The following is a 20092-nucleotide window of genomic DNA, read 5'->3' as shown; positions in this document are numbered from 1 at the left end:
TGGTGTTCATGAGGCCAAGGCTGTGGGTTGGAGGCCTGTTAGGTGAGCTGGTTCCACACAAAGGAAACCTCTTTCCGCCATTCCAGACCACGTTCAAGATCCCAGTCAGACATCCCATGAAAGCAGATAGACGATCACAAAGACTGGGCAAGAGAGTGTAATGACTCAGCAAATGTCCCTTACCTGCTCCTGGAAAAGCGATTTAAAACACGTGCTTTAGCGATGGTGAGTTGTTACTGTGGTCTTCTCACACAAAGGCTATCACATTATTACGAACGATGACTGGTGATCAGTACTGTTGCAGGCCTCCTTTCTGAATGAAGAAGTGTACTAGCTCTGGCTGTGAAGAAAACAGGAAGGGGCTTTGGTCCCCTTCTTTCCTGCTCAGCTTTTTCCTGCTGAGGTTTTGCCTGTCCGTCTGTGCCTTCAGCAGGTGTGCGTGGAAGGCTGTCATGTGCTCTGTACTTGGAATGCCACCGTGAACCTCTGTCCTCATGGAGTTTAAACTCTGCAGGAGGAAAAGAGATAATAAAAAAAATAGATGATAAATAACCAGTGCAGTTTCATGAAATGGAAGTTTGATGCAGAAGAGCATGGAGTGAGGGGTCTAATGAAGAATGGCTGGTCAGGGATGGCGTTTACCTTGGATGGGAGGGTCTGGAAAGGCCTGTCAGAGTAGGTGATAGTTAACTAGAGACGTGACTGATGGGCAGGAACCAGCCTTTTGAAGAGCTAGGGGAACAGCCCACCTGAGAAATAGCAGGTGCAGAGGCCTTAAGGTCTAGTCACGGTTGAAGGACAGGGAAGCCCCTGACTCGTCGAGAACGTGGTAAGAGAGAGGCTGGAGGGAGGAAGGCTGTTTAGAACATGCGTAGGAGTTAGCGTATTATTCTTAAGAGGAAGCCATCTTTTGTTTTGTTTTATGGGTGGAGCATTTTTTAACGCTCTTGTCGAAGGGGATGTTATGGATTGAACATGCCTAAAAAAGGTATTCCCTTTTTTACCTTTCACCAAAAGTCTTCCCTGGTGGCTCAGACAGTAAAGCATCTGCCTCCACTGTGGGAGACCCAGGTTCAATCCCTGGGTGGGGAAGATCCTCTGGAGAAAACAGTGGCACCCCACTCCAGTACTCTTGCCTGGAAAACCCCATGGACGGAGGAGCCTGGTAGGCTGCAGTCCAGGGGGTCGCTAAGAGTTGGACATGACTGAGCAACTTCACTTCTTCACTTCAAAAAGCTGAAATCCTAATCCTTAGTAACCTTACTGGAAATAGGGTCTTTTCAGAGGTAATCAAGTTAAAGTGAGATTGTTAGGGTGGGCCCTAATCCAGTTTATCTGGAATCCTTATAAAAAGGAGAAATTCGGACACAGAGGCACACACTCAGAGAAGAAGTCCCTGTGAAGACAGAGGTTTGGAGTGGTGCGTCTACAAGCCAAGGAATGCCGGAGATTGACAGCCACCCACCAGGAGCCGGGGGGAGGCAGGCAGGATCCTTTCCCCGGGTGAGATGGCCCCACCAGCACTTTGACTTCTGATTTCTAGATTTCTGTTGTTTTAAGCCACCCACTTTATGTTTTAAAGCAGCCCTGTGCTCGGTTGCTCAGTCATGTCTGACTCTTTGCGACCCCAAGGACTGTAGCCCACCAGGCTCCTCTGTCCATGGATTTTTCCAGGCAAGAATACTGGAGTGGGTTGCCATTTCCTACTTCAGGGGATCTTCCTGACTCAGGAATCAAACCTGCATCTCTTGCGTCTCCTGCATTGGCAGGTGGATTCTTTACCACTGTACCACCTAAAAGGTGTGGGCAGGCGGGGGGTCCTAGCATGCTGACTTTGGGAAAGCAGTGACGCATCCTCCCTGGTGGGGCAAGCCTCTGGGTGCTGTAGCATGCATGACCATAAGACTTAGATACATGTGGGTAGATAGATAATGAATATATATATAAATTAATAGGATGGCACCCGCTGGTTGAATTACCCTGTAAAGCATACCCTACTCTTCTTTTAGAAATAGTCCTTTTGGGGATGCTCTGTAAATGATGGTTTGGAAGGGCAGGGGTGGAAGCACACAGATTGGAAGCCTGCTGCAGTAACCCGGGAATCCACAGTGACCTGGTAATGACGGTGGTTTGAGCTGGGGACAGTGTAGCAGAAGCAGTAGGAGGGCGTCAGAAGTAGAGTCAGTAGCAGCTGCTAGAGGACTGGGTGTGGAGAGAGAGGAAAGAAGGAGGAAAGGCTGGCCCAGATAGTTTACTGAGGCAGGAAATACTGAGAGGATGGCTTTTCCCAGGCTGTGGAATCAAGAGTCATGCTTCGGACATATTAAGTCTGAGGTGCCTGTTGTTAATCCAGCTGAAGGTATTAAGTAAGTAGTTGGTTGTATCAGAAACATTCAGGGCCAGACCTGCATTTAGATGTCTTCAGAGTCTAGATGGTATTTAAAAAGACTGAAGCTAGATGTTGCTTGTGGGGAGAGTTTAAGAGGGTATAGCTCTCCGGGACTAGGCCCTCAGGAACTCCACTGTGTAGAGGTCTGGGCGAGGATGAGGACTCCGTGGTGCTGAGCAGAGGCTCCAGGACAGCTGGTAAATTGTCAGTATTCACTAATGGTTAGTAGTTTAAAGGCTAAGGAAATTGTATGGAAATACATGGAGGAAAGTACTGGATGTACCCCACCCTTGTATACCAATTCTGTTTAACAAAACTATATCTCAGAGCCTTTCCAAATGTGGAAATAAAATTTTTGTTTTCAGTAAAATCAGGCAACATCTCTATGCCTAAGGCTTCCAAAAGATCGTAAAAAATGTCTTTGTGCTCCAGATAGGTTTTTTTTCTTTTTCAGAAGCAGAGACTTTGTAAGTTTCCACAATCATCAAAATTTACCATAAATCATGGTTTCATTTATACTTCATTTGTGCGTTCATTAAGAGTGGAACCTATTTCACTAATCGCCTGTTGAGAGATTACATACCTTGGCGCAATTCAAGAAACTGTTAGTCTACATTACTTGAAATTTCCAAATACAAACCCGAAAGTTTTAGAGGAAATTAGAATCAACATTTATCTTTGAATGTTGGCAGAAGAACTAGCACCTGTTGGATCGAATTTCTTCAGAAGCCCATTCTGCTCTTAGTTTGTGAAGATTTGAATGCAGGGATTCTGTCATTTAAAGAGCTGAGCACTGTACTTGCTTATTGTCTGAACTGGGGATTGATTGCTGATGTGTTTCTGTCCTCAGGTCTGGCGAGAATTTCCTGACCGGTTGGTGGGTTACCCGGGTCGCCTGCATCTCTGGGACCATGAGATGAATAAGTGGAAGTATGAGTCTGAGTGGACCAATGAGGTGTCCATGGTGCTCACGGGGGCAGCCTTTTACCACAAGGTAAGGTGGGGACGAGCCTGAAGCAAGTGGGGCCGAGCTGACGAACACGAGAGCGTGATACTCGTTTTGTTTCGCCGAAACTAAATTTCGCCAAGTTTAGGGAAAATGTTCTGTTCAGAGAGCTTAGGAAGGCCATGCTGTGTGATTTAAAAAAAAAAATAAAGTTATTTTTCTAATTATTAAAGTATTACATGCTCAAATATGGAACAAATTTATTGTATAAGAAAAATCACTTAAAGTTCTATCATAGGATTGCTGCTGCTACTGCTGCTAAGTCGCTTCAGTCGTGTCCAACTCTGTGCCACCCCATGGACAGCAGCCCACCAGACTCCCCTGTCCCTGGGATTCTCCAGGCAAGAACACTGGAGTGGGTTGCCATTTCCTTCTCCAATGCATGAAAGGAAAAGTGAAAGTTGCCATTTCCTTCTCCAATGCATGAAAGGAAAAGTGAAAGTGAAGTCGCTCAGTCGTGTCCGACTCTTAGCGACCCCATGGACTGCAGCCTACCAGGCTCCTCTATCCATGGGATTTTCCAGGCAAGAGTACTGGAGTGGGGTGCCATTGCCTTCTTGATCATAGAACTAATGGTAGAGAAACTACTGGGTTGGCCAAAAAGTCCATTCATATTTTTCTGTAAATCTTATGGAAAATAATGAATGAACTTTTTGGCCAACATAGTATTATTATTTAGGTGTTTTTTCCAATTTGTCTTTTTTATTTATTGATTCACACATACAGTCATAAATATTCTCATTAGCTTTTTTGCATGTATTATGAGTTTTTTCCTTATGTCATTAACATTTCTTTATAAACAACCTCTACTTAACATAATTGCTAATATACCATTATATTAATATTCCATAGATCATATACAGCTGTTTCTCTGTTATTGGATATTTCAGTTCAGTTCAGTCGCTCAGTTGTGTCTGACTCTTTGTGACTCCATGAATCACAGCATGCCAGGCCTCCCTGTCCATCACCAACTCCCAGATATTTAGGTTATATCTAATTTTTTTTTGCTAGATAATGCTTTGTATCAAATCCTTAAATAATGATCAGTATCCATTTTCATAACTGCCTATACTTATGATCTTTATGATAGATTCCTAGAAGAATTATAAACATTTTGGGGAGGCTTTGTTGTATATATTTGTAGGTTCTCAGTATCGTTTGTGCCAGTTTACATTCTCACCATACTCTTTCTTGCATGAAATACATTTTTTAAAAAAATCAAACTTAGCTATTTTGCTAAGTGAAAATTGATTTTATTGATTTCACTTTGATCACGTGGGGTTTGCGATTCCTTTTGTGTATTTAGCCTTTTGTATTCCTTCTGAGAATTGTTGCTTTATGTTTTTGACTCTTTTTTATTAAAGGGAGAGATTGAAGGGTATACATTGGGCTTTAGAATATTATGTTTGGTGGTGGAGTGCTCCCTGGGAGTGTGTGGCTTAATTGAACAGTAATGTTCAGTTGTCAGCAGTGGCATAAGGAATTGATGTCAGGAGAAAGATGGGTTCAGCCCAGTGCAGTTAAGTTGACTTCACTGTCAGTTGTCAGCAGTGGCATAAGGAATTGATGTCAGGAGAAAGATGGGTTCAGCCCAGTGCAGTTAAGTTGACTTCACTGTATTTATATCGGCTGCGTGTTGTGATCTCAGCACTGCTGCCCTCATATTTTTCAGGGCTCTCGATCCAGAAATGAGTTTTTTTTCCTTAGCAAAGCATAAATAAATATATAAGGTTTATAATTCTTGGGGCTATGATAGACTGATAAATGCCTTTTTGGCAGATGTATTTCTGTATTATACCACAAATTTCTGTATTATTTCATACATGTAGGTTATGGTAGTTTTGGAATTGCCTCATTTTTGTTGTACTTTAACAAAGAACATGTCTGCAATGTCAGTCCACCATCAATATATCTCTGTTGCTATCTGCAGTCCATGGGAAGAAGATAAAAAACGGCGGAGCACTGTGACTCAGAGGGAAGGATTCAGTAAAGCTCAGTATGTAGTGTGTCTCTGAACTATGTTTATTAAACACATCTGTTAATCAGTCCAAAGGGCCTGCATCTTACAGGGACTTCATACTGTACCGTATGTTCCTCTGCTTACAATAGGTGATTTTTTAAAGAATGACAGTGTTAAAGACAGTTGGTCACCTGACCAAAAGCATTCTAATACTTCCCTTGGCCTTTGTATTGATCCAACATTGTGACTCATCTTATGAGGGAAAGCTTGTCCCCCTGTCATGGCTCAGTTGCTCTTTGTGTATCAGCCATAGGGAACTGCTATTTGAATATGTCTCCTCTTTTGTCTCACCTGGCAGTATTTTAATTACCTGTATACCTACAAGATGCCTGGGGACATCAAGAACTGGGTGGATGCTCATATGAACTGTGAAGACATTGCCATGAATTTCCTGGTGGCTAACGTCACAGGGAAAGCTGTCATCAAGGTAGGAGGCATCTATGGCCAGCTCTGGGGCACATCTTGGGCACCTTTCTGAGTCTCCAAAGTGTTCATAGCTATAAATGAAACTTGGAATAGATGAACTTTCAGCTGCCTTTTAGCTTTAATATTCTATGATGGATATTTCACATTGTGAAATTGAAGCTCAGCGTATTTTCTTTTGTTATATAAAATTGCTTTAGTTATAGTTTTTTAAGTACCAGGATCAGAAAGTAAGTCTATAATGGTTAATCTACAAATTGTGTTTGTTTCAAAAATGTAATTTTATTCTCAACACTGATTTGGAATCTAGTTCTTGTAAAGAATGCAATTATGTCTTTCTTAAGGTAGCTGATTTTTTTAAAATAAATGTTGAAAAGATAGTATACTTTGTCCAATTATACTGGTAGTTGTCCTAAACACTGTTTTAAGACAGTGATTATCAATTTTTAAAAGAACCTTTCCCATAGCATATTAAAAGCAGAGAGTATGTAAAGATCATGTGGGGATCTTTGTTTCTATAATAGATGTCTATTCCTAAAATGTAGGTCTTGCCCAAATCAGGGCCCTATAAATGTAGAAAAAGTATACTTCTTTATATCAGTGGAGTCATCTTGACCTTTTTTTCTTTCTGGATTAGATTCCACATGTAAAAATGGCCAATGCTTCTAGGCCAGAATCCTATACTGGAAGCTTATATTGGAAACGTGGTATGACATTCCAGAATGATTGCTCATGCTATTAATATTAATCGATGAGAGAAGCCAGATTAAAGCAGTGACTGAGAACAGAGGAAAAGTCACTGTCCAGACTTGATCCAGTCTTTACACTATCCCTCGGCTCTCTAAATAGCTCAGTGAACAGCTCACTGCAGGGACAATTAAAGAATGTAAATTGCAAGACGAGTTTTAAAAGAACTCCTCTTATCTCCAAATTCATTTTTTGACATTCTTCAAGACATTCTTTAGCTGTGCCTTTACTCTGGACAGTAATTCCTCGAGTCTGTATACTTCTTAGCCGAGTCTCAGCTTAGCCGGGTCTTAGCTTTCTTCCCCACCCACCCTCTACTGTTTACTTATCTTCGCTGGGTTACGATAGCAGCCTTCCCTGAGTTTGCTAGAAAAATATTCGAAGTTTGAGGTGTGGGGAAGGTGGTGGGGAGAGTCAGAGAAAAGGATTCAGAGGGCAAAGGACCCCTGGATTTTTTTCCTGACTTAAAGGGGTTGCAAAATAACCTGACATCTTCAAGAGCATGGTGCCGCCCGTAGCTTTTGCCATTAGCTGGAAGGAGAAAGAGCGCCTGTTGGAACTAAGGTTACGGTGAAAGTTATGGGAAGCTGTATTTCATCGCCCTTATGGCTGCAAGAACAAATGGTGTTTATACAAGGACCTTGGCAGTGAGAAAACAGTCATTAAACAGGAATTAAGGAGCTTGTCATCACCACTTCTTTCCAGTTACAGAAGGCAAAAGCCCTCCAAGCCTCTTTTATTGGGCCCTTGTGAGTTCTGCCTTGGCCGAGCCAGACAGAATTGAACGGAGGAGCGGTGAGGGGTGTGTGTGTGCGCGTGGAGAGGGAGCAGGCATCTCAGCTTACAGAACAGAAGCATGCAGAGTGGCATCACAAGCATGGTTTTATTGTCCTTAGCACTGACCGCCGGGTATATTTTTGTGCTCCTCTGGCAGGTAACACCACGAAAGAAATTCAAGTGTCCTGAATGCACAGCCATTGATGGGCTTTCGCTCGACCAGACGCACATGGTGGAGAGGTGAGTGGGCCTCTAGACAAAAGTCTGCCCTGGCCTCTGATCCCCATTTCCTGCTTTGGGCCTGTTTATGGGACTTTGTTGCAGATATAAGGACAGCAGCTGGTAGCCATAGTCACCTCCTTTTGCACATGGGAATTGGGTTAGTTCAAGCCCAGGTCACCCAAAGAATTAATTTGGAATGCTATTCACTCAATATGTAATGGCTGGAAGGGTCTTAAAAATATAGCTGGCCTTAAGCTCCAGAAGCCAGATTCTCCATGTGGACTAAGCAGTTAACCATCCACAGTCACTCAACTGGAAGTGAGCTAATTCCAAGGAAATCCTGGGTTGTTTTTCAGGGTAGTATCTCTGTGTTACAGTAAAAGTTCGATTAGAGAGAATTATTAAACCAAACCCACCAGAGGCCAGATTACCTTTGTGGACACACTAAAACACCTACCAAGAACAGAATTGAAAGCACAGCTCTTTACATTTCAGAGAGCGAAGCAGGGCCGCTCTGAAATACCTGCTTTATATTGATTCGGTCACTTAGCCAATGAGCACCCATTTCTGTGGATGTAATACAGGGCCTTGTAGGTGAGCATGAAGGAAGTGGGAGATGTCTGTCTGCCCTCAAGACCGTCTCACTTGTGTCCCAAAGGCCCCAAGCTTCAAATCTCCTGAATCAAACCTAATTCTTCCAAAAGGCAGCCTCTTACATAAGACAGCGAGCTCTGGCAACCAATGGCATTTTTGTCAAGGGACCAGAATGCATTCAGAGAATGTTGTGATAGCTGTCAGAGTGAGATATCTAGTTCGGGTCTCCCTGGGTCTCATGCGTCTGCGTGCAGCACTCATTTCTGAACCCTACCAGCTGCATCAGGGTCCTTCAAGCCTGGAGGACGTTGTACAGGGGGCTGTTTCAGTTGGCCTGGACCCTTCTATAATGCTTTACTCCTTCTTACGCATTCTCTCTAAATAATCTCTTTCATATGTAAATATCTTACCCAAATGACTTGACTTTTACCAACTGTCAATATGAAATTATAGACATTATCGATATTATTATATATCACAATATATATTATATATATTATCACAATATATATATAATTATATATCACAATAATATTGATACAATTATCGGTATTATTGTGACTTTGAAATATCTGTCACTGGTATCAAGTAATCACCTAGTCAAGGACAGTGACATTCCTGACACAGCTCATTTGGAAGAGACCCCAATTATAGTTCTGTGGCTGCTGCTGCTAAGTCGCTTCAGTTGTGTCCGACTCTATGCAACCCCATAGACAGCAGCCCACCAGGCTCCCCCGTCCCTGGGATTCTCCAGGCAAGAACACTGGAGTGGGTTGCCATTTCCTCCTCCAATGCGTGAAAGTGAAGTCGCTCAGTCGTGTCCGACTCTTCGCGACCCCATGGACTGCAGCCTACCAGGCTTCTCTGTCCATGGGATTTTCCAGGCAAGAGTGCTGGAGTGGGGTGCCATGTTAGAGCACATGAAATTGTTACTTAAACCTACCCCCATTCTGTGTTGAGAATTTCATAGCATTAAGCAATTAGTTTGATTGGGCTGAGTTACATGGTGGGGTTTTATGGTCTAAGAAGAATTGTATTTAGAAAATTTCACCCAATACTGGCCTTAAAGTTCATGCTAAAGCTGAAAAACTGAGATAACAAATGCAATGAGAAAGATTTAAGTTAGGTATAATTATTATTTAACACTGAAGTAAGTAACTAAGGGAAGTGTGGAAGCTTCCTCTCGGGAAAAGGGTTTTGAAAATAGACTAGGCACTGCCCAGATGTTGGTAGGCTTGATTTTATCAGATTTTTATAATTAACAACAGTAGATAACACACATGTGTATGTGTGTATCGAACCTAATCCGAAGCTATATGTGATAAGTCAAAGGAAGGCTCAGAATGTTGTAACTGGTCAGAGGAAAGAAAAGTGACTTCTTACTAGGTTAGTCATTATGAATGATTTTGTAAGAGGTGGCACTTGAAGTGAGCCTTCCAAGATTGCTAGGATTCCAGCTCCAGGCAGGAAGAGGAGATCCTCGGCAGGGGAAACCGGATGGTCCAAGGTGCATTTGGCAAGCAGTCAAGATAGCCAGTTTTGTTAGAGCAGAACATCCTGGCCTGTCAGTGCCAAAGGGCTTTTTTCTCTAGGTAAGCCGTGGAAGGTTTTTGAATAGGGAAGTAGTTTGATTAGAGTATTGTTTTAAGATTGATTTGGAAGGAGTACATAGAATGAAATAAGGGTGAGATTGAAGAAAGAAGAACAGTTAGAAGGCTTGAACTAAGTTGAGTGTGGAGAGGAAGGGTTGAAGTAAATTACACGGTTTTTTCCTTTTTTCTCCCAAAGGAGACTGTGCTAGCATTTGATGTCCAGCTGAATGGTGTGGGGAGGTCTTGGAGGAGTTGACTGAGATAGGAAGAATGGTAGTACCTTTAACGGTGGAAATAATATGATTAGGAGGGATGCTAAGTAGGGGAGGGGAGGACATGGATGTTGTAGCTTTCACAGTGTAATTAATGAGGCCAGGAGATTTTAATGGTGTGTCAAGTTGGAGAGCAATAAGGCAGGTGCGTTTGCGCTCTTACCCTCTGTATATGCAGATATAGATATAGAGCAAGCAGTTGGAAATATAGAACGAGGACTTAAGAAAAAGATTAAAACAAAGATGGAGATTTGGAAGGCATCCGTCCAGAGATGACAACTGATTGAAGAAAAGCTATGGGTAGAATCTTGAGAAATTCAGACAGTTAGGAGACAGAGTAATTGAAAAGAGAGAAGCAGGCACTAGAGAGAGGCCAGGAGAGAACCAGGGTCTCCAGTGCCAGCAGCATTGGAGACTTTGGAAAAAGTAATGCGTAGGGTGAGGGGCTGAAGGGCGGTAGCGTGGGAGCTGACAGTGAGGACGCAGGGTCAGTGACAGCAGGCTCCCCTTTGGAGAAATGCGATGGAGAACAGAAGGAAATCGGTCTTGAATTAATTGGAAACTGCGAGCAAAACTATTTGGATTAAGGTTAAATGACTGAATTATTAAATAAGACACTTAGGTTGGGTGGGAGGGGGGTATGATTTAAGCCCTACTGGATAGGCCAAGAGATGGAGTTACAACTGCAGAATTGTTCACTTGTTTCGAAATAGTTCCCTTTGCGGAATCTGCATTTTTGCACAAAACGGTGAGAAGAGTTAACCGCTCTGTACGTTCTGATCTTGTGTTGAGTTGTGTGCTTCAGTAAGCTTATTTATTCTTATGTTTGGGGTCTGGGATCAGAAATCTCAGCTGTGGAGGAGAGTACTTTAACTGCCCTTCCTCCATTTCCAGGTCCTGCTATTAGTTAATTTAAGAAAAAGAAGATTTTGTAACTTCTTTTTGCCCAGTAGCTTTACCCACGTCGAGACAATATGGCAGACAAACAATGCCGATTTAAGAAACAAACGTTGTATTTTGATTCAGGTCAGTCTTTGTTCAAATTATGAATTAGCCATTTATTAGCTGTCTGACTTAAGGAAATTGACTTACCTTATCCTGAACTTCCAATCATTTCATCTCTGAAAATAGATATATTAACTGTCATATTACTGTATCCATTCAGGAATTCAACAAATATTTATTGAGCATTTTTGTATCAGTGCTAGGAAAGTCTGTACCCTGGGGCCTGGCAAGGTTAGTTCACTTCCCAGTTTCCCCAGCACTGACCCTCAAGCTCCTTGTTACTTTAGGTAATAGTATGAGTTTGAAAGGAAAACAGAAAGCCATTAGTCTTTTCTCCCCAGCCCTTGCAGCACTTCAGAGATAGACATTGGCTGTTCTTAGCCTATCTGTTGGTTAGAAAACCAAGCTAGGGGAACAGTTACTGACATAGTAGCTGGACCCCCAAGAGAACAACTCAGGTAGACCCACCAGCAACCAGCCTGACTCATAATCTACCCTAACTTGTTCCCCACCCCAGGTCCCCTGCATGAAATGACGGTAGGAGACACTGTCGGTACCTGGCAGTCGAGGACTTGTACCATTCAGCATGGCAGTCGCTTCTCCAGGGTGGGCTGCGTGGAGAGAAAGGAGGACTCAGTAGCCTGGGTCAGCCAGGGGCAGCTGTCAGCAAGCCGAGCTGGCCTGAGCCCCAGCGGCCTCTCGCCTGTGGCCCGGCCCGGCCGGCCGGTCTAGTTACAGAGGAGATGTTGTCCTCGGTGCTCCCCAGGAGCCCGTAGAGCCACCAGCCCCTGCCAGGAGCCGTGAGTCTTCTTTCATCCATCCTCGCTGGCACCCTATGCTGGACACGGCTGGGCTTTGCTGGCCGGAGTCCACAAGCAGAATCACTGGAAACTACAAGAATCTGTCCGTGTTTATAGGCAGAACAACTGTCAAAAGTGAGACCTTGGGGAGATTTGACTTAGTCTGCCGCTGTCTTGACCCCGTAATTTAAGGTGAGAAGAGCTGTTGGCCAGTGCTTGCTTCCTATCATTTTATTAAAACCTCTCTCAGTCTTTTCCCCAGTCTCCTGTCATTTTGGAACCTGAGACTGCGACCTCCTGGGTCTCGAAAGACTGCCAACAGGAGGGGAGCTCAGTGATCTGTGGGCCATTGTAGAATGTGATAGAAAGACCCAGGCCTCTCTTAGCAACGCAAGCCTGGGTTTGAACCCAGCTCCACCACCTTCCGGCTCAGGGTCCTTGGGAGAGTCCCTTAGCCTCTCTCAGCCCAAATCTCTCAAATCACACAAACCTTCGGGCTTATGGAGGGGGATACTTAAAGGAATCACTGGGTCGTGGATGTAAATTAGCTGGCACTTAATAGGAAATGGCAACCCATTCCAGTACTCTTGCCTGGAGAATTCCAAGTTCAGAGGAGCCAGAAGCCTGAAGGGCTACAGTCCATGGGATTGCAAAGAGTCGGATACGACTGTGCGACCAGCTTTCACTTTTTCAGTAGGTGCTTAACAGTTGTTAATTTCCAGCTTCTCTCTTTGGACCCTAGAATAATGATAATAAATAAATGTGTCTCCTCTCATAGTGAAGACTTCAGCCTCAGCAACCAGAGTGCCTGGATTTGGCTCTGCTCTTTCCGGTTATTTGGCTTTGGTCCTGTCTCTGAGTCTCCCTGTGGTGTGCCTCTGTCTCCCCAGTATGCCGTGGGAAGGATAGGAGGCCTGCCTCGTGAGCTTGTTGTGAGGGGAGACGTGAGTGACTAGTGCACGCCAAGCACTTTTAACACAGCCCGGAACATAGCGTAAATGGTAGGTGCCGCTGCTCTGTGGCTGTGGGCACAGTGATGTTATTAGCTGGAAGAGCTCACAGTGAGATGGTAACACCTTCTGAGCAGCAGAATAAGTGCAAGAAAAGAATTGACAATAACTGGCTTCTTTATTAATTGGTTTCTTGCTGAAGCTCAAAGGACTCAAATAAAAGCTGTGGACTGAAATAGCTTGAAGCAAGGCTTACAGTCTTTCCGAGGACAGAAGAGCCTTGCAGTCTGTGTCTTGAAATTCGGCCCTTCCCCGGGAACCGGTTCTCAGGTGCCATGGGCCTGACTGAGGAGAGAGAATACTGACCTCGCTGAAATCCATCCTTGAGGTCCCCTTAACTTCAAAAGCGGTCTTTGCGGGCTCGTTTTCCCCCTTTGGTCTGATGCCGAAATGTCCTCATCACCCGCTGTCACACTCAGTTGGCCTGATTGACCAGAGCCCTTTCCTGCCCGTGTGTCTGAGCCGCTCCCCTCTGAGGGGGCTGCTCACGAGGTGGGGGTGAGGGGCTGCACCCTCCCCTCACCCTGCGGTGCTAAGTTGCTTGTTGCTGTTGATTCTAACACGAGAACAGCTACAATTATGAAAGCTGTCCAGTGTGAACTTCAGCTCTCACAGAGGAGCTTATGGAAGTGGACTGATAATTCCCAGAGATTGCCACTCACAGTCCTCGATAGATGTTGGTTGAATGCCTGAAGTGTTTGAAATTGAGGTTCACGGCCCCCGTTGTCTCCTCTGCCTTCCATCGCCCCACATGTAAGAGCCTTCCTTCTCCCTTTTAAGCTCAAGCGAGCTGAAGCCAAGATCCAACCCTTTGCCTCCTCCCTTTGCCTTCTCTTCAGCTGGCAGGGATGGGGTTAAGGCTTGTTGGCAACTAATCCACCTAGGTTAGAGGCCTGCTTGTAAGGAGCTGGAGGAATGACTGGAATTTGAGGGGGAGGGGAACGATACTCTGACCTCTGCAGGCCCATGGCCTTCGAACAGCTCAAACAGCATCCCTGGTTCCCTTTCTCCCTCTGAACTAATAGAGTACCCCCGATCACTTTGTTCCTCCACAGCCTCCCAGCCGTGGGAAGAACCCGGGAGCATGCTGGGGAACCTTGCGTTTCTCTGGCCAGTGTTGAATACGATATATTTTTGCTCTCAGCTCTCAGCCTCTTGAACGTTTTCTTTGTTCCCCACCCCTGTCCCTCTCATCTGCCCCACTGCCCTCCCCAATTCCCCAGGTCCGAGTGCATCAACAAGTTTGCTTCCGTCTTTGGGACAATGCCTCTTAAGGTGGTGGAGCACCGAGCCGACCCTGTCCTATACAAGGACGACTTCCCTGAGAAACTGAAGAGCTTCCCCAACATCGGCAGCTTATGAAGCAGGCCGCTGGTGGAGGTCTCAACACGAATGCCGGACAGAGGAAGAGAACTCGGCCCCCCAGCCCTCTGACCCCCGGATTTCAGAGTGGAAGACTGGCACCTCCTCGCCTGAAGAGCAGAGGCCCCAGGAGGACATCTGAGCACCTCTGGCATCCTCTGATGCTCTCAATGGGTTTTCTGAAAACTCTAGGTGGAAGCCTGTGGCAGGCTCCAGGGGAAGGCCAGATCAGGCTTTCTTTGTCTCCAGCTCCAGTACAGTGATCTGAGAGGAACTGTCCCTGGCTCTAAGACTGCTGAGAAGCCTCCAGCAGATCTGTGATATCATGGAAGAGCTACCGGACTCACTTTTTGTTATTTCACATCAGTGGGTTCTTCAGAGGAGGAGCCACACCCAGAATTTGGTGCACGATCCAAGCATCTTAGTGGCGTTTGATGCCTTGGGAGCACCAGCTGCTGAGTTGGGACCCGTAAATTCCATGAAACTCTGGTTTGGCTTTTGGATATGATTAAACTTATTTTTTATTCCGTTTCATACTACATCTTAAATATTGACTGTGGAACTTTGTGCGTATGTAACTTGCATCTTCTGACCTCAACTCCAGCCTCCTTCCCAGGTCTGGGAAGACAGTCGGCCGGGAGGCGTGTCTGGTGCCATGTGTATCCAGCAGAGAAGAACCTCCAACTACAAATATTCTTAGCGTCCCCAGACCTACAAAGGAGTCTCTGTGCTTGCTGATTAGATCTAGATATCCTTGGGGGAAAGCAGAGGGCCTCTCACAGCCATACGCTGAGTCGCTCTGCTGGTACCACATTGTAAAATTGAGCGAGTTGTGACCCTCGTCCCAAGGGGATGCCAAAATTTCCCTCATTCTTTTGGTATAAACCTAACGTTAGCCAGGGAGGCTCTGGCTAATGTTAAATGCTGCTATAACAACTGCTTTGCAATAGTTGCCGGTATATTTAAATCGTTACATTTCAGCATTTAGTAATACTGCACATGTGTGAATTATACCTCTTTAAGCTCAGTTGATGAACAAATCTACTCTGGCAAATGTTAGATGTTAAGGATTCGAAACAGATTTATCTGACTCTAATATTAAGATTAGCCACAGTTTGGGCTTTAGCCATAACATATGTCCCCAGAACACAAAATACATAACAATTTGCTTGGAATATGGATATAATTACTGAAACTTAGTTGTGTGCCCGGTCCAAGTCACTAAACCACCACTCATTGTTCTGTTGAGTGACACGGAGGTGAGCTGGTCTCATGCTGGTGTTTTCAGACTTGCAGTTTTAAAAGAATCACTTCAAATGTGTTCCCATGGACTTTGAGAGGCCAAAGAAAATTTTCAGAAGTAGCACAATTGAAAGTGGAAATCTTGAGTCTGATCTTTCATATTTAGGCCTGGTGGGATGGCAGGCTGTTCTTGGCAGAAGGGATAAGATAACATCTCCAGGTCATTCATTTTGCAGTTGCAGACACTGGAGCAGTGATTTATTCATGTGTTGCTGCTGTGAACACTGGTGCTTAATCTATACTTTTGATTTGAATAATTATATCCTAGCCAGCAGGGGAGATGGGAAGGCATTTTGGCCTCATAGTACTGGGGGTGATACGGTAGAAACCAAGAGAAAGGGGTTTTCTCTTGTCACCCAGATACCAGTAGCTGACACGGCGAGTAGGAACCTCTGATCTTTCCAGGGGTTCCCTTGCTTGTTCTCCAAGGTTTGGGGCAAGTGGAAGGGGAGGAGGACCTCACAGTTAAATTCTAGCTAAAATCTAAGAACTGTGCTGACATTGTCTACTGTGTGACGTGCGTTGACGCACACCCTCGGCATGTATTAGTAGCGCTCTGCTCCTTTCAGATGACCAGCTGCACTGCATTAGTGGCTGCTTTCTAAGCCACCTCCCCCTCTCAAAAGGGCCACCTTTCCTCCTCCTCCTTCCTGCCCTCCTTCTCTCCCTCTCTATTATTCCTTTGATTCTGGAAGAGAAATGCTTCAGTAGCAGGTCATTGGGGGCCCAAGGGGACAGAGCCAGTGGACCTTTATCACCTTCTCAGAAGACATTGGTCTTCTAAGGGCATTAAAACTCCATTTCGAGTACCTAACTACCCCCAGAAATATTGGGGGTTAGATTTTGCACCATAGTGTACAATTTTCTTTTATTATTATTATAGAATAAATATTACATCCTAGGCACTGAAAGCAAACCTCAAAGCTTCTGTCCTAGGGAAAGAGAGAGGGTACAGGTCACAGGGAAAAATTCAGGACAGGAGTATAGCAAGTGCTCTGATTCATGGGTTCAGAGGGGACTAGGAGCTCCACCCTGTCCTGTGTGGGTGTATTTCTGAGCTGCTCACCAGCAAGCCTCACTCATAAGCTTGGGCCAGGATCATCTGCCCTTGGGATGCCATAGGTTCTGGTTTCAGAAGCGGAACAATAATGCTAATTAAAATGTCATATTCTGGCCTACAACAGACAACAGCTGGTTTTAGATTAAGAAATCTTTTTTAAGGAATTGCATCGTACTGGCCTGCACCGACGATGAACCTGAGCTGGCCCTGGCCTTGCCACACATGTATGTACTAAGTCGCTAGCCTTTGCCCTCAGGGACCTAACTGGGATGGGCCGGGCTGCGTGGAATGCCAGTGTTGACTGGTGCGTGCTCAGTTGTGTCCGACTCCATGACCCCATGGACTGTGGCTCACTAGGCTCCTCTGTCCGTGGGATTATCCAGTGGGTTGCCATTTCCTTCTCCAAATGCCAAGGTTGGAAACCCTTTTTTGCTAGTTAAGTTTAGGTAGCTATACATATTCTTATCTGATGTATTTTAGCAAGGCTCACACATGTTTAGGCAAAACCCTCCTTTTCTGGGAAAATTAAGGAGGAAAATATCCACTTTTGTCCTCAGACTCTCTGGTTCCTTCCTGCAAGTGATGCTATCCTGTCTCTTCTTACTCGGCATCGTGAAGGTCAGAACTCTGGCTTCTCTGCTGAACCTTCTATGCTTCCAGCTTGTGGGTTTTAGGAGTTTCTCTGCTGCCTCTGGAGAGAGTGGCCATCATCCTGGCCTGTGCTGACCAGGACCGGGAGCTGGAAGAGGCCACCAGCCTCTGTGCTCTCACTTGCCAAAGGGTGGCTGGTAGCTCTGTGATCCGGCTTCCTCCTGGGACAGTCCCTGAGGATCCTTGCCACTGAAGGGCCGCAGGCTCCTGGCCACGAATTCTCAAGGTGTGATTGCTGGACTCAAGTCCAAGACCCCTTGGTGGTAGAATTAAGAAGTCAATGAAGCAGAGTCCGGGTCAGGAAGTGGTTCACTCCTGGGGGGACTCTTCCTGACTCTACAGTCACAGAACCCGGCCAAGAGGGTGGAGGTCTCGAAGGTTCCCCATTGTCTAGCTTCCCTGAGCCTGGTGGGTTTCCTCTGCTCTCCCAGTGGCGGCTCCGGGGTAAGCTGTTTTCTCCAGTTCTGTTGGTCATCTTCTGCTGCAGCAGCTGAAGCCGCAGTACGCCATTCCCCGAGGAGCCCTGGCTCGGGGAGGCAGAGGCAGAAAACACCCAAGTGGCCCCACGCCACTTCCTGAGGAGCCATCCTGGTGGAAGTGCCAACCGGATTGGCAGGCAGTGGCCGTCGAGGGAGGCTCTGGAAGAGACTTGAGCTTTCCACTGAGGGCCCGGAGGCGTGTGAACCCTGGAGGCTGGCTGCTCACCTCACCCCAGAGCTCTGTCCCAAGCCCCAGGGCTCCTGTGCTAGGCCAGTGTTTGCTTCTAAATGAAACGGGGGCAGCTTTTGGCCCCACTCTGCCAGCCAGGCCCGGTGAGATGATCTGAACCGGTTTCACTGAGCTGCTCCTGACAGGACAGTGAGGCAGGCCAGATTCTGCTCTCACTTGTGAGGTTTTCCTCTCTCCTAAGCTAAGGGGTTCCCTGGTGGCTCAGTGGTAAAGAATCCACCTGCAGTGAAGGAGGTCCAGGTTCAATCCTTGGGTCAGGAAGATCCCCTGGAGAAGGGAATTCCAACCCACTCCAGTATTCTTGCCTGGAGAATTGCATGGACAGAGGAGCCTGGCGAGCTACAGTCCGTGGGGTCGCAGAGTCGGACATGACTTAGCAACTAAACAACAGTGACATCATCCTAAACGAAGCTCACAGCCTCTCTCCCACCTCCATTAAATAGACTGTCAGGGCTCCCCAGCCTCAGGCTTTGTGATGTCCAGCCTCTCTCCCACCTCCGTTAAATAGACTGTCAGGGCTCCCCAGCCTCAGGCTTTGTGATGTCCAGGTTCTCTCCCACCTCCATTAAATAGACTGTCAGGCCTCCCCAGCCTCAGGCTTTGTGATGTCCAGGTTCTCTCCCACCTCCATTAAATAGACTGTCGGAGCTCCCCAGCCTCAGACTTTGTGATGTCCAGGTTCCCTCCCACCTCCATTAAATAGACTCTCAGGCCTCCCCAGCCTCAGGCTTTGTGATGTCCAGGTTCTCTCCCACCTCCATTAAATAGACTGTCGGAGCTCCCCAGCCTCAGACTTTGTGATGTCCAGGTTCCCTCCCACCTCCATTAAATAGACTCTCAGGCCTCCCCAGCCTCAGGCTTTGTGATGTCCAGGTTCCCTGGGACAGGGTGTGGGCTGTCTAGGCAACATTGTGCTACAGCTTTTTCATGTCCAGCTCACCACTGCTTCCAACACAAGGCAGGTGACGGGGCAGCTTGCCCCCTCTCCCAGCTTTGCAGGCATCTTTCCTTTTCAAGAAATTGTTGAGTCACCCACCTCTGTGTCTGGCATCTCAAATTTAACAGCCTTTGTAGGGTAGAGTTTTTTCCTTTCTTCTGCTCCCAACTGGTTGGGCCCATGGTTACACTTCTTTGCAGCCTCCCTGAAGGGCAGAGCTGTCAGGCAGAGACGAGGAAAGGGAAGGATGTCTGGGTGCCACTCGAGAGGTACTAGGCAGCTATGTCTGATAAGAGGTTTTCCCAGCAAAGCACCTGCTCACCCACAGCATCTTGGGAGCTGCCTGTGGAGACAGCTGCCAACGGAGCTGGGACTGGAATCTGCGTGTCTTGGACCCAAGCCTCCAGCCACTCCATCCACCCTTCAGAGCCTTCCCTTCACAGAGTATCAATGTGAGCTCTTATTTATAGCTGCCAACTTCTATCATTAACTACTATGCCCAAAGAATGTCTGGTTTTCTGGTAATCACAGCTGAAGAACAACCAACTCGTTACTGACCAAGATGAGGGAATAATTCAGTCATTCGGTTTTCTAATTGTTCATTCACTCATTAAAATGTACTCTTTGCTAGAACCTGTGCTGCGTCTGAGACAGAGTGGAATAAAACACAGTCTTGACCTCCAGGAACTTGGGTTCCCGTGAGAGTTCTTGGCTCTGTAAGATGGTGTGAGTCCCTCAGAGGCCTAGGGCTCCACACACGTATGTTTGAGTCCTGACTGCGCAGGAAGAGTCCATTACGTGAACACCACCTTCGCTGGTGCCCAGAGGACGCAAGCATTGTTTGTTTCCCGTTCTCATAGCGCCTTCCTTTGAGTTGAGCCCTGGGCCTTCCTCGGCCTTGAGGGATTCCACTCCCTTGCCTTACTTTCCTCAACCAGAAATTGAAGATGGCAAGAGTGTTTCGACCCGGGTGGCTGAGAGGCAGTGATGTATCAGATCTCTCCCCTCTCTACCCAGAGCCCTGGCCAGATTGTACCTGGTGGTGCTGGCAGCCGGCCCTCTTCCGGCCCCTATTTCTGCTCACCCTGTTACCAGAGAGCCTGGGGGTCTGGATCCTATCCGGCCCCGTCAGGGTAGATTACCAGATGAGTGGCTCTTTTGCCCCAGTGCCTTTCCTGTGCTATAAATAAGCCC

At 46.3% G+C, this 20092-nt stretch overlaps 1 protein-coding gene across 4 annotated transcripts in view; it reads left to right on the top strand.

The window, feature by feature from the left end:
• EXT2 (exostosin glycosyltransferase 2) overlaps positions 1-19528 on the top strand; it is a 153842-nt gene extending 134314 nt beyond the window's left edge. For 2 of the 4 annotated variants that reach the window (XM_027562604.1, XM_027562605.1), the window contains 4 exons: positions 3240-3383; positions 5714-5842; positions 7520-7602; positions 14081-14781. In XM_027562604.1, coding sequence (XP_027418405.1) covers positions 3240-3383; positions 5714-5842; positions 7520-7602; positions 14081-14219 — 495 coding nt within the window. In that variant the 3' untranslated portion in view covers positions 14220-14781. Of the gene's footprint in view, positions 1-3239; positions 3384-5713; positions 5843-7519; positions 7603-11564; positions 12104-14080 lie in introns of those variants that run through there. The other 2 variants (XM_027562602.1, XM_027562603.1) reach the window with 2 other exon arrangements.
• The last annotated feature ends 564 nt before the right edge of the window (positions 19529-20092 follow it).

This window comes from Bos indicus x Bos taurus, chromosome 15, assembly GCF_003369695.1.
Source record: "Bos indicus x Bos taurus breed Angus x Brahman F1 hybrid chromosome 15, Bos_hybrid_MaternalHap_v2.0, whole genome shotgun sequence".
Taxonomy (NCBI): domain Eukaryota; kingdom Metazoa; phylum Chordata; class Mammalia; order Artiodactyla; family Bovidae; genus Bos; species Bos indicus x Bos taurus.
Note: the sequence above shows the minus strand (reverse complement) of the source record. Positions and strands in the feature narration are given on the sequence as shown.